Source organism: Balaenoptera acutorostrata, chromosome 9, assembly GCF_949987535.1.
Source record: "Balaenoptera acutorostrata chromosome 9, mBalAcu1.1, whole genome shotgun sequence".
Classification (NCBI taxonomy): domain Eukaryota; kingdom Metazoa; phylum Chordata; class Mammalia; order Artiodactyla; family Balaenopteridae; genus Balaenoptera; species Balaenoptera acutorostrata.
Genome location: NC_080072.1, coordinates 10459928 through 10473006, shown reverse-complemented (window position 1 = coordinate 10473006; position 13079 = coordinate 10459928). Strand labels below are relative to the sequence as shown.

At 50.4% G+C, this 13079-nt stretch overlaps 1 protein-coding gene across 6 annotated transcripts in view; it reads right to left on the bottom strand.

Moving 5' to 3' along the window:
• The window catches only part of VWCE (von Willebrand factor C and EGF domains), a 29942-nt gene that overhangs the window by 1645 nt on the left and 15218 nt on the right, over positions 1-13079 (bottom strand). For 5 of the 6 annotated variants that reach the window (XM_057553960.1, XM_057553964.1, XM_007174451.2 and 2 more), the window contains 9 exons: positions 12387-12474; positions 10778-10863; positions 9350-9467; positions 8553-8638; positions 7075-7171; positions 5078-5160; positions 3930-4020; positions 3765-3847; positions 3314-3404 (listed from right to left, as the gene is read on the bottom strand). In XM_057553960.1, coding sequence (XP_057409943.1) covers positions 3314-3404; positions 3765-3847; positions 3930-4020; positions 5078-5160; positions 7075-7171; positions 8553-8638; positions 9350-9467; positions 10778-10863; positions 12387-12474 — 823 coding nt within the window. The remainder of the gene's footprint in view (positions 1-3313; positions 3405-3764; positions 3848-3929; positions 4021-5077; positions 5161-7074; positions 7172-8552; positions 8639-9349; positions 9468-10777; positions 10864-12386; positions 12475-13079) is intronic. The other variant, XM_057553961.1, reaches the window with a different exon arrangement.

Genomic DNA, 13079 nt, shown 5'->3' with positions numbered 1-13079 from the left:
AGAACAAGGGAAGGAAGGAAGAATATTGGAGAAAGGTATGATCAGGGAGGAGACGGAGGCTGGTAAACACATTACAAACTGGAATGATTACATTTTAAAAATCATCAAAAGATAACTTATAACTTTTTAAAAAATTGTGAATCACCCTGCTGTACACCTGAAAGTTATATAATATTGTACATCAAATATACCTCAATTGAAATATATATATAAACCATCAAAAGGATAATCACAAAAACCACTTTACCAAAAACCACTGAATTGTGTACTTCGAGCGTGTGACTTACACGGTGTGTGAATTATATCTCAAGAAAGCTGTTCTTTTTTTTTTTTTAATTATCAAAAGGAAACAATTCACCTCGTATTTCAATAAAAAGCATTTCTTCTTAAAATGAGTTCGCACATGGTGAACGCAGCTGAGGTAGGTGCCCCAGGAGAAGGAGGTGGGCTCTGCATCTCACCTCTTTGGGCCTCAGTTTTCCCATCAGGAGGCAGGAGAGCAGAATGGGAACGAGCATGGGGTGAGGAATCAGAGAGACCTGGCCCTGAGTCCGACGACACTACCACCTAGAACGTGGCCTTAAAGACAGAAACTTGGGAATTCCCTGGCGGTCCAGTGGTTAGGACTTGGCACTTCCACTGCATGGGGCCCGGGTCCCATCCCTGGTTGGGGAACTAAGATCCCATAAGCTGTGCGGCACGGCCAAAAAAAATTTAAAAATAAATAAATTCTTTTTAAAAAGACAGGAACTTAACTTCTCTGAGCCTCCATTTCCCCATCTGCAAAATGGAGACAATAAGAGCACCCATGCATAAACATTCCTGGGGCATTTAAATGAGACAATACAGGTAAAATGCTCCATACACTGCCTGGCACCTTAGCTAATGATTAGTCTCTAGAAAGCAGGGGAATAATATCCATCAGCTTGCAGAGGGTTTTGTGCTGGTTAAGGTCGAATCTATAATCACTCAACAGTTCCCAACATAATGACTGTATGGGATCAGGATGTTTCCAGCCCCAGCAGTCCTGACAGCAGCTCTCCATCCACAGAACTGAAGAGCTGCCCTAAATACAGGATGTCCTCTTCAAAAGGTCAAAGGAGTTAAAGAGGTATTTTATACAAGAGGAAATTCAGGCCACAAATCCGTGGAAAAATTCACTGTCTTCCTGGAAGTTTAAAACATGTACAATAGCCACCGGTAAGGTACTTTATGGACATGTTAAACTGGAAAAATTAAATTCAAAACACAGTGTAGAGTTGGTGGGCATATGGGGCACCAGCTACGTCTCTGTAAGTTTCCCCTTTCTCTAGGACCCCATCTGGTAACGTGCTGTCATGCCCTAGGAGTCACCAAACCACTCCCGACACCCTGTGACCTAGTTACTGCACCTATTAACCACAGGGTCTGAATGCAATTCACAAAATTTGAAAACAAAAGTTGTCTGACCAAAGATTTTTCACAGTGGGTCCATTATGGATAGAAAAGAAAAAAAAGAAGAAGAAGAAAGAAACCACCTCAATGTCAACCAAAAAGGCAAGGGGTAAGCAAACCATAATATTTGGGAGCTTTTTTAAATGGCCAGCTGTGGGCTACATCAATATTTTGAAACTGTGTGTTACAGTAGGTTGTCCATGTCCTGTTTATACCTCTGCAAAAAGATGCACATGGACAAACACTCATGATGGAGAAAGACAAACAGATGTGAATCATTTTCAGGAGTCAATGTAGCAGAGTAGCTAAAAGCATGGACTCTGGGCTCAAATCCTGGTTCTACTGTCAGCCAGCTGTGTGACCTTGAGCACCTCACTTCACCTCTCTGTGCCTCAGTTTCCTCACCTGGAAAATGGGGATGCTAATAATATCTATCACGAAGAGTTGCTGTGAAAATGAAATAAGACATATGAAAACAGACAGATGGCCAACAGGGACATGAAAAGATGCTCAACATCACTAATCACGGAAATGCAAATCAAAACCACAATGAGATACCACTTCACAAGTGTCAGAATGGCTGTCATCACAAAGACAAGACACAGCAACTGTTGGTAAGGAAGTAGGGAAAAGGGAACCCTCGTGCACTGTTGGTGGGAATGTAAACTGGTGCAGCCACTGTGGAAAACAGTATGGAGGTTTCTCAAAAAACTAAAAATAGAACTACCATATGATCCAGCAATTCCACTACCGGGTATGTATCCAAAAAAAAAATGAAAACACTAATTCAAAAAGATATATGCACCCCAAGGTTCATTGCAGCATTATTTACAATAGCCATGACATGGGAACAACCTAAGTGTCCATCAACAGATAAAGATGGATAAATATGTGGTGTATACATACATATATATATATATATATATATATATATATATATACACACAATGGAACATTATTCAACCACAAAAAAGAATGAAATCTTACCATTTGCGATAACGTGGATGGATCGAGAGGGTATTATGCTAAATGAATAAATCAGAGAAAGATAAATACCATATGATCTCACTTATATGTGGAATCGTTTTTTTTTTTAAAAACTGAGTGCACAGATATTGAGAACAGATTGGTGGTTGCCAGAGGTGGGAGGAGAGGGGTGGGCAAAATGGCTGAAGGGGGTCAAAAGGCACAAATTTTCAGTTACAAAATAAATAAGTCATTGCGATATAATGGACAGCATAGTGACTATTGTTAATAATACTGTATTGAAATACTATACTTGAAAGTTGCTAAGAGATTAGATCATAGACGTTCTCATCACAAGAAAAAAATATTTTGTAACTATGTGGGGTGACAGATGTTAACTAGACTTACTGTGGTGATCATTTTGCAATATATACAAATATTGAATCGTTATGTTGTACACCTGAAACCAATATAATGTTACGTGTCAATTACACCACAATTTTAAAAAAAGAAATAACATTCAATACATGATGTTCCCTGACACATAATGGATACTCAATATATATTAGCAATTATTCTTCTGCAAAGTTGATTCAGTTCCTAAATTCTAATTTTTAAAAAAGGAAGAAAGCAGAGGAAGAGATTCAGAAAGGAGGAAATGAAGAAGAAAAAGGAACAGTAAACAGACTCGGCAGACGCCACGGCACATTGTGCCGCAGCACTGACGAGGGTCAGGAAGCCCCGGCTTGGGCCTGGGCACACCACGTGCTGGCTGTGTGACCTTGAGCAGGCCACGTTCCCTCTCTGAGCCTGGGTTTCTCACATCCAGCCCTGTACAAGTTCTGTGTTTCTGGGCGGAAGAGCAAAGTGGAAAAGGACGGTGGTGAGGCTCCAGGATGCAGAGGCCGCTTACCTGGACAGGAGAAGCAGCAGTCCCTGGGGGGCGTGGAGGGGTCCGAGCAGGCCTGCTGGCAGGGCATCTTCTCGCAGCTCACCTCTCCCAGCTGGGGAAGCAGAAGGAGACACGTGAAGAAACCCGGAGCATCTCACCCCTCCACAGCAGCGCCCTCAAGGACCTATTACACCAGCAGCTGGACCCACGGAAAGATCTGGGGCAGAAGCTGCAGGGCCTGACCCTCACCTGAACAACAGGTGAAGCCAAACACAGTGGGGCCGCCTTAAGGAAACAACAAAGGTAGAGGACACCGTCAAATCCGAAGGTATCCCCGCAGGTAATTAAAGTTGAAGAATGGCAGGCGGAAGACCGGCGTACACTGGCTAAGGGGCTCCGAGTTTCACAAAGGGACAAAAGGCTAGAAGCAGCCCCTGGCCCGGCAGGTCCAGGGTCCCCAGGCCCAGCTCACCTGGCATATGCACTGGGTACAGGGCTCATCGTCCAAGGTGAACACCTGGCCGTTCCCCACCTTCCTCCCCTCGTAGTTGCAGTCTGCAGGGGCAGAGGAGACAGGGGCCGTGAGAGCCAAGGCCCACTCAGGGGCCTTGCACGAGGGGTGGCTGGTCCCACTCACCTCGGCACACTGGACAGCACTCCCCGTCAGGGTGGAAAGGGTAGGAGCAGGTGATGGGGCAGTCCACAGGCGAGCAGGCCACCGAGCCCAGCTGCAGGACACAGAAAACGCTGAAGGCCCTTTGTTCTGGGGGGCTGATGGGTCACTCATGAAGGACACATCACATGGCCATTGGGTGCCCATCGGAGCCATCAAGGTCAGGTGAGAGGTCCATGGTGAGGGAACAGACTGAGTTAGAGTCTGTCCTCCCACTAGAACGCAAGCCCCCCAGGCCCAGCCTTGTCCTCAGAGCTCCTCTGTCAACAGCTACCTGTCGAACAAATCCATGAACCTCCCAGGGAAGCTGAGTACCAAAACCTTAGGGGGAAGGACCCAGAAACCAAAGCTCCCCAAAGCACATGGCTGTGAACGAACAGGGCCACTCAGAGGCCAGAGATGTTCACCCCAAGTTTCTCGATCTTTCTGCAGACCTGTCCCTTTTCATCCACCGCCAGCAAAGAAGCCCCATCGGCATGAAACATTTCTAGCATGACAAGCAATAAGGACTTATTTTTTCCATTTTCCAAATACTAAATGATATTCCTGTCATTTAGACTGAGAGGCAGTATGGCTTAGGGGTAAAAGTGTGCTTTCTGAAGCAGACTCAGGATACTAGAATTGATTCTTGGCACTTCACTTGACTAGTTGTGGGGGTCTCTGTGCCCGGTTGTCTCACCTAGCAGCTGGGGATGGAGGTACCCACCTCATAGGATTCCCCATGGATTAACAGGTCGTGCTGAGATCAGGGATTGGCACATGGCAGGGGCTCGAGAATGTGAGTATATTAAAGATTCCGTACAGAGTCCTGGGTTTGCATTCCTCACCTCCACTCTCAGGGAGAATCCCTGGGCCATATTTTATACCGTAAGGCCCCCAAGACCCTCCCTGGTCACCCAGAAGCAAAGGACTTTTGCCAGGCAGGGTTAAAAGTATTTCTCTGGTCCTGGGTAAAGAGTCACCCCGGGCAGGGCTGAAGGGAGCCAGCTTTCACCATGATCCAGAAGTGACCATTCTCTTGGAGGTCTCTGGATCTTGCCTCCAGGGTTCAGGAGCTGGTGGCTATTTCTGGGGAGTTTCCGCAGACAGGGGTCGGGTCTGGGGGGTCGTACCAGGCAGATGCAGCTCAGACACGGGTCCAGCACGGACGCGAAGGTCTGGTTATTGTAGAAGATTCTACCTGTGTAGGTGCAGCCTGCCAGAGAGAGCATGTGGTGAGGGCCAGCCAGGGAATGGCTGGCCTTTGCCAGGAAGAAAGTCCAAGGTGTTTCTAGGCAGCAAAGGTCAGGCCAACGGCCTCTCTAGACACTTGCCCAGGGGGCTGGGGAAGGGACAGAACATATGTCTGGATTGGGTGCTGACTTTTTTCTCGCTGGATTCAGCAAAGGGATCATAGTGTCTTTACTTCAAGGTTCTCCCCCAGGGAAGGGAGCCAGCCATTCCTCCTACCCCCTCACTTGGCAGGATCAGGATGAGGGACCCGGAGAATCAACCTGGGTGCCAGGCACCACGGCTGTCCTCTCTGCTCCTCTCCACTCAATCGAATCCCAAACCCCACCTTCCAGGAGGGTCCCCTACAGCTCCCCTCTCTGCTTCCCGAAGCCCACAGAGGCCCCATCTGAGTGCTGCCACCTTGATGATATTTATCACATACTGGTACGTATAAAAGCAGGTGATGGTGGGCTTCCCCGGTGGCGCAGCGGTTAAGAATCCGCCTGCCATGGGCTTCCCTGGTGGCGCAGTGGTTGAGAATCTGCCTGCTAATGCAGGAGACACGGGTTCGAGCCCTGGTCTGGGAAGATCCCACATGCCGTGGAGCAACTGGGCCCGTGAGCCACAACTACTGAGCCTGCGCGTCTGGAGTCTGTGCTCCACAACAACAGAGGCCGCGATAATGAGAGGCCCGCGCACCGCGATGAAGAGTGGCCCCCGCTCGCCGCAACTAGAGAAAGCCCTCGCACAGAAATGAAGACCCAACATGCCAAAAATAAATTAATTAATTAATTAAGAATCCGCCTGCCAATGCAGGGGGCACAGGTTCGAGCCCTGGTCCAGGAAGATCCCACATGCCGCGGAGCAACTAAGCCCGAGCACCACAACTACTGAGCCTGTGCTCTAGAGCCCGCGAGCCACAACTACTGAGCCCACATGCCACAACTACTGAAGCCCACGCACCTAGAGCCCGTGCTCTACAACAAGAGAAGCCACCGCAATGAGAAGCCCGCGCACTGCAATGAAGAGTGGCCCCCGCTCGCCACAACTAGAGGAAGACCGCGCACAGCAACAAGGACCCAATGCAGCTAAAAATAAAAAATAAATACATAAATTTATTTTTAAAAAAAAGCAGGTGATGGGACAGTAGAGAAACATTTTATAAGAAAAAATATATAGGGAATTCCCTGGCAGTCCAGTGGTTAGGACTCCACACTTTCACTGCCAAGGGTGCGGGTTCCATCCCTAGTCAGGGAGCTAAGATCCCCCAAGCCGTGTGGCTCGGCCAAAAAAGAAGAAAAAAGATATAACAAACATCTATGATATGCTATATATCTATGACATGATAGATATATAGATATAGATGCATGTTACAGATATGTTATAGAGATAGAGGTATATATAGATACTGATGTTATATCACAAAAAAGAGACTAGGAAGATAAAACCATGAAGTTAACAGTGATAATGGGTCCTTTTTAATTTTTTTCTTTGCTTTCTGTATTTTCTAAATGTTCTATAATAAAATATCACTTCTGAAATAATGGAAAAGGTGAAAATTACTATTAAAACATAAAGGATCACTTTAATTTCCTCTCCCTGTTCTCTAATTGTCTCACAGGTATGTTCCTTTATCACCCCGCCTAGGCTGCAAGCTCTGCATATCTTCATATCTGCTTCCAGCACCCAGACAGGGCCTCCCTTGAGCAAACTGCTTTCCGTCCCTGAGCCTCAGTTTCCTCATCTCTAAAATGGGGTTGCCCCATGCGGTTGTTGCGAGGATGAGCAGAGACGAAGCATGTGTGGTGCTTTGCACAGAGAAGCCTGATACAGGGTGACCCCTGATGTGGGGGCCAGGGGTGCTATGCCGTCCCCGGCCTCCCAGGCAGGGCCTCACCTGCCGAACAGTCGGGGCAGCACTGTCCGGGGATCCGAATCGGGTGAGGGCAGGAGTCCACACAGTCTGTCCTCTTGCAGCTCACTGAACCATCTGCCTGAAGGGAGGAAGAACTTCACCAAGACCCCACCTGCCACGCCAGCCCCCACCTCCCCACCCCACAGGCCCCCAAAAGAAAGGGTGGTGCTGCAAACTGGCCGGAGCCTGCCCTAAGAGGCGCCATGATGCAGCTGGGAGGTGGCAGGGGTTCCCCAAAGAGGACCGGCTACTTGGGAAAGGGGGTGTGAGCCTTCCAGAAAAAAGCCTTCCCATATCCCAGAGGGGGAAGGTCGGAGCTGGGGTTTTGGTCTCCTCGGCTTCCCGTCTCCCTTCGCCGCAGCAGCCAAGGCTGCACCACAACCTCATCCAAACTCTTCTCCGAGTTTCCCTGAAACCCTGGCTCACCCCAAATCTACGGAGTCCAATAAAATCCTATTTTTATAGAAAGCTATTCCACCGGAAATGTCTTTCAGAAGATGAAAGCGCCATATACAGTTTCTTTTTTTTTTTTCGTAAGAAGTTGAAGTTTCGTGTTATTTTCTTGTAATATGAGTGCCCTAGATCAGTCCTGAAGGAGAAAAAAGGCAGCGGATGTACTTTGCTCCCCACTCTAATTCCAGTGAAACGTCTCCAAGTTTTCTAAGGGTCTAAGGCTTTTTTAAACAAATGGCATATCAAAGGGACTTGAAGGCCGCGCTTCTCACGCGCTCATGTGCACGCGAGTCACCGGGGGATTAAAATGCAGATTCTGAGTCCGAGGATTAAAATGCAGATTCTGAGTCCGAGCCCCGGGCAGCCTTGAGGTTCTACCAAGGCTCCCCTGGTGATGGCAACGACACAGCCAGTGCAGGGACCTCATTTTGAGAAATAAAGCTCTAAGCTCCAAGCGACTAAAAACTCTCTTAAAGTAGAAAGGAAAGCCAACCGTACTTGAACATGAGCTAAAACGATCGCGTTTCTTGGCAAATAGCTGTGTTTGCATGTCTGTCAATCTGACTCTCAAACTCACGCACCCTCACCCACTTCTGATGAGGTGAGGTCAAGTGACTCACATTAATGGAGGAAGCCTCGCAATTTCACAGAAAAGGCCTTAACTACTAGGCCTCGGGCTGCCCAGCTCCCTCTGTTATCCGTGCCCGGCGAAAACCTGCTCCTGGGAATCCTATTTCCAGCTCCATAGGCCAGCAGCTCCCCGCACATGCACGGTGGGTCACACAGCACTCTTACGACAGACAGACTGCCAAGCTCTGTCATCCTGAAAATCTACCGAGGACAGAATAGCCTGGATCCCAGCCCCTTCTGTAAAAATGGGATTTGATAGCATGGAAGCGAGACTGGGACAGGCCTGAGGTGGCCCCGCTTCCGCAGGGGCAGGGCTGCCCGGCCCGGGACGGGGAAGGGTGGGGAAAGCAGCTGAAGGCGCGCAGGTTGTCATTCACCTGGCAGATGCATAACTCACAGGGATCACCAGGAGACCAGATCTGTCCAACCGGAAACTCAACCCCGTTGTCATCCAGAGAGCAGCCTGGCCAGGGGACAGCGGGGGAGAAAGGACGAGTGGGCAGAAGTGCCGAGGAGGGTCCTGAATGCCTGCGGGACCTACAGCACCACCCAGCAAGGACAGACAGACGCCTCTGCTCACTCACACTGAGTCCACGCAGCCACCCACTGGGCCCAGAGCTGCCTGCTGCTGCCACCTGGCTCCCTCAGTTAGTGAATTTTCCTGCCTGACATGAGCCTGGTATACACAGGCACGCGCACACAAACGTACACGTCCACACACACCCACAAACACACCCATTCACACACACAGAAACCACTCCCACACAGACACATGCACTCAGATACAACAGAAACACAACAAAAACACATGGACACACACACTCATAAACACACACACAGATACCACTCACACACAAACACGCAGACACATGCACACAGATACAACAGACACACAACAAAAACACACGGACACACACACTCAACAACACACACACAGATACCACTCACACACAAACACGCAGACACATGTACACAAGCTCACACACAGATGTCACTCATATACAAACTTAAAACACACAAATATACACACTCACAAACAGACACACACAACACACATAGAGAGCACTCACACACACACACAGAGTCTCAGCGGGTGAAGCTCAGCCTCCCCCCGCTCAGGCATCCAGGCCTGGTGCTGGGTGCAGCCTGGGATGCAGGGCTGAGCGGCCCTCACCTGTCATGGGTGCGGGTTCCCTGCAGGTGAAGCAGCACTGCCCAGGGCCCAGCCACCACTCCTCGCGGGGGCAATCCAGTTCTGGACATGGTGTGAAGGAACATTCCACCTCCCCATTCTGGAAGAGAGCCAGAGGGCACAAACCAGTGAGGGCCGAAGAGGAGGCCGGCAGGCTGCCGTCACCCCCCTAAAAGTGACAAATCTCCAGGGAGCAAGAGTGGAAGGAACGGCGAGTCCTTCCCTGGGGGCTGGGGCGAGGCTGGGAGAGGGTCCCAGGCGTGGCTGCAGGGCCCCCGGCTGCCCTAGCTACAGCCTCCAGAATCTCTTCCTCTCACTTCTGCAACAGCTTTCTGCTCTCACTCCAATCCACTCTCACCTGCAGCCAGAGAACTTTCTCATGCACCAATCCGATCACATCACTCCACCACTTAAAACCCTTGGCAGCTCTGCCAAGTCCAAACCCTCTGCCTGGCTGGCAAAGCCCTTCATGACTGAGACTGACGCAGAGGCTATCGCTGCCCCTTCACAGACCCCTTCCCCTAAGCACTGCCCTTGGCTGATGAGGGTCACGTCCTCCAGGTGCCTGGATGGTTCATTCATCCCCACTCCCCGGGGAGCAAGTAAGTACCTACAACCACCTGATGCTGGGGGTAGAAGAGCCCAGCTCCCTGGCCTCTGAACACACCCACCTCTGCGGGGCCACTCACACTCCAGAGCTCCCCGTGGCATCAGCCCGAGACCCCTCTTCTCGTGGCCCCTCCCCCTGCCTGACTTGCTTCCCCAGCCAGTCTCTCCCGAGAGCACTCCTTCAGAAAACCACTTACACGAGAGGCCCACCCCAGGCCCTGTTCTTGGAACTCAGCCCAAACAGGATCCCCGCCTCAGCCGCATTTCCAGTCCCTCTCGCAGTCCAGGCTCCAGCCAGGATGGACACCCCCAGGCCTTAGAACACGCCCTGCTCTCTCCCGCCTCCCGCCTTCTGCTCACGCAGTGCCCTCTGCCAGGCACACCTGTCTCAGCTCCTCACCAGGTTGTCCTAGTCATCCTTCAGGTCTCGGCTTAGCAGTCCTCCCTCCGAGTAGGCTTCAATGAAGCCCACAGCCTGGTTAAGAGCCCCTCTCCCCTATCCATTGCCCACCTAGCTGTGGGCCCCTGACGGAGGCGGCTGGGGCTGTCTTGTGCTCAGCTGCGTCCCCAGCGCCCAGCATTGTCCCAGGCACACAGTAGGTGCTCTATAAATAGCAATGCTGAAGGACGAACTTCAAGGAGACTGCGGGAAGGCCTTGGCGAATGCTAAGGCCCCTTTAGTCTCTTTCTCGCCTCAGTTTCCCTTTTGCTGCATGGCGGCTCCTCTTCTCCTGGTCAAGGCATCCTGGGAAAGTCGTGTGCCCTGCCCCCTCCCCAGCACCCACCCACTCAGCCCCCTACCTGGCAGACACAGGTGGTACACTCGTCACCACCACCACTGAACACAGCCCCATCTGCATACCACCGGCCATGGAAATAGCATCTCACTGCGGAGGAGAAAGGAAGAGGCAGCTCAAGATCTCTGGGCAGCTAAAGAAAAGGGGGAGCAAATGGGTGGGGGGGGGGTGTCTCTGGGAAGAAAACACACCCCCACAATATTCCACAGCACACCCACACCCAAAAGCCCAATCGCTGCTCCCCTCCAAACCCTCACCTAAAGGTACACCGGTAGTTAAAAACTGACAGAGAGGGACCTCTCTGGCCATCCAGTGGTTAAGACTCCGAGCTCCCAATGCAGGGGGAACAGGTTCAATCACTGCTCAGGGAACTAAGATCCCACATGCCGAACGGTGCGGCCAAAAAAAAAAAAAACTGACAGAGAATGAACCACATGCAAGTTAAGGTCCTTAACCAAGAAGGAAGGGAAGCCCGGAACAACTAAAGAGTAAGAGAAAAGAAGAAATGAAAAAAGACGGCCCCAGACACCTATGGCAAGGTCTGGGAATGCTGCCAGCCCCTGGAGGCAGGGAGGATTCAGTGAGAGCCTCTCATATGAAGATCCCCCATCCCTGCTGGTAAAAACAACCTTGAAAACCTGCTGGGGCCCACCTGGCTTTAGTCAGAGGGCACTGGGTTCAAATCCCAGCTACACAACTCACTACGGGCAAGATACTTAAGCTCTCCTAAGCCTCAGTTTTCTCATCTGTAGAATGGGATTAACAGTTCCTACCTCACAGGGAGTATATTGCCTGTTCAAAAAATGTTTTAACTAAAAATAATATAACATTTGGGACTTCCCTGGCGGTCCAGTGGTTAAGACTCTGCACTTCCAATGCATGGGGCACAGGTTCGATCCCTGGTTGGGGAACTAAGATCTCACATGCCGCACAGCGTGGCAAAAATAAATAAATAAATAAAATTAAAATAGCATTCAAAAGTCAAGGGAAAAATAGTATTTAATAAGAACACTAGCTTTGAAATCAGGTAAGCTTGAGTTCAAGCTCTGCTCCTTTACTCACTGGTGTGTGTCTTTGGGCAGTGATGACCTCTCTGAGCCTCAGTTTCCTCATCTATAAAATGGGGCTAAGAATAGTACTCCCTCAGGGCTGCGCCACATGGATTCAATGAGATCAGGACTGGCAAGGGCCCCACAGAGCAATGGTCCAGAGCCAGCAGTGACGGCCATGAGGTCATCTCAGGAAAGAGAACCACATTTTAACAAAGGACCAACTCATTAGTGGGGCAGGGGAGACCCCCTCCCAGTCTCGGGACAGAGCCACGCCAAGGGTGGACCCAAACCCCTTCCTGTCTATGTTAAAGGCACCAACCCCGGCAGGGGGCAGGCTGGGCTGTGAGCCCAATCTAGCATCCAAACCACTATGCACACAGTAGGTGCTCAATTAAAACGGGCACTTTGAAATGCTTCATTTGATCTGAGTTTCTAAAGCAGAAATCAATCTCCTTCCTCTCTCCTCCACTCACCAACCCCCCCAAAAAAACATACTCTAAAGACACCGCTCCACCCCCGTCATAAATTCACCCTGTCCTCTCCCCACAAAGAGTCCCTTACCTGGCACACAAGTACAGCAATCCGACTTCGGGGAGGCCTGACAGGGGCCGGGAGGACACTCGGGGGAGATGCAGGACACATTTCCAGCCTGAGGAGGTGAGAGGTGGTACGGGTGGGGGAGGGTAGACCGTCAGGCCCAACAGACCAGCTTGTTCCCTATTTCACACCACCCTCAGGATTCCTGTCCCACATGAAAGCCTCCTAAAGGAAGCTATCCTGGGACTTCCCTGTTGGTCCAGTAGTTAAGACTCCACACTCCCAATGCAGGGGGCCCCGGTTCGATCCCTGGTCTGGGCTAGATCCCGCATGTCGCAATGAAGATCCCGCATGCCGCAACTAAGACCCGGCGCAGCCAAATAAATAAATATTAAAAAAAAAAAAAAAAAAGGGACGCCATCCAAGACCTTTAAATGCCACCATGGTCACACGAGGATACTGTGCTGGGACCCAGTACCAGGGTTTATTATGGTGTAGTTTCCAACATCCCCCTTTCCAAGACGAGGGGCAGACCAGAGAGCAGAGCACGCTGCCTTCCTCATGAAAATGGACGAGCCTAGCCTCCCATGGCACTGCCCCCCATGGCATTGCCCCCACCATGGCATTCCCTCCCATGGCATACAAAACTCTGGAAGGATGCTGAGAAGTGGAGAACAGAGGTTACTCCACCACAGACACCTTCCCGTGCATCTGAGT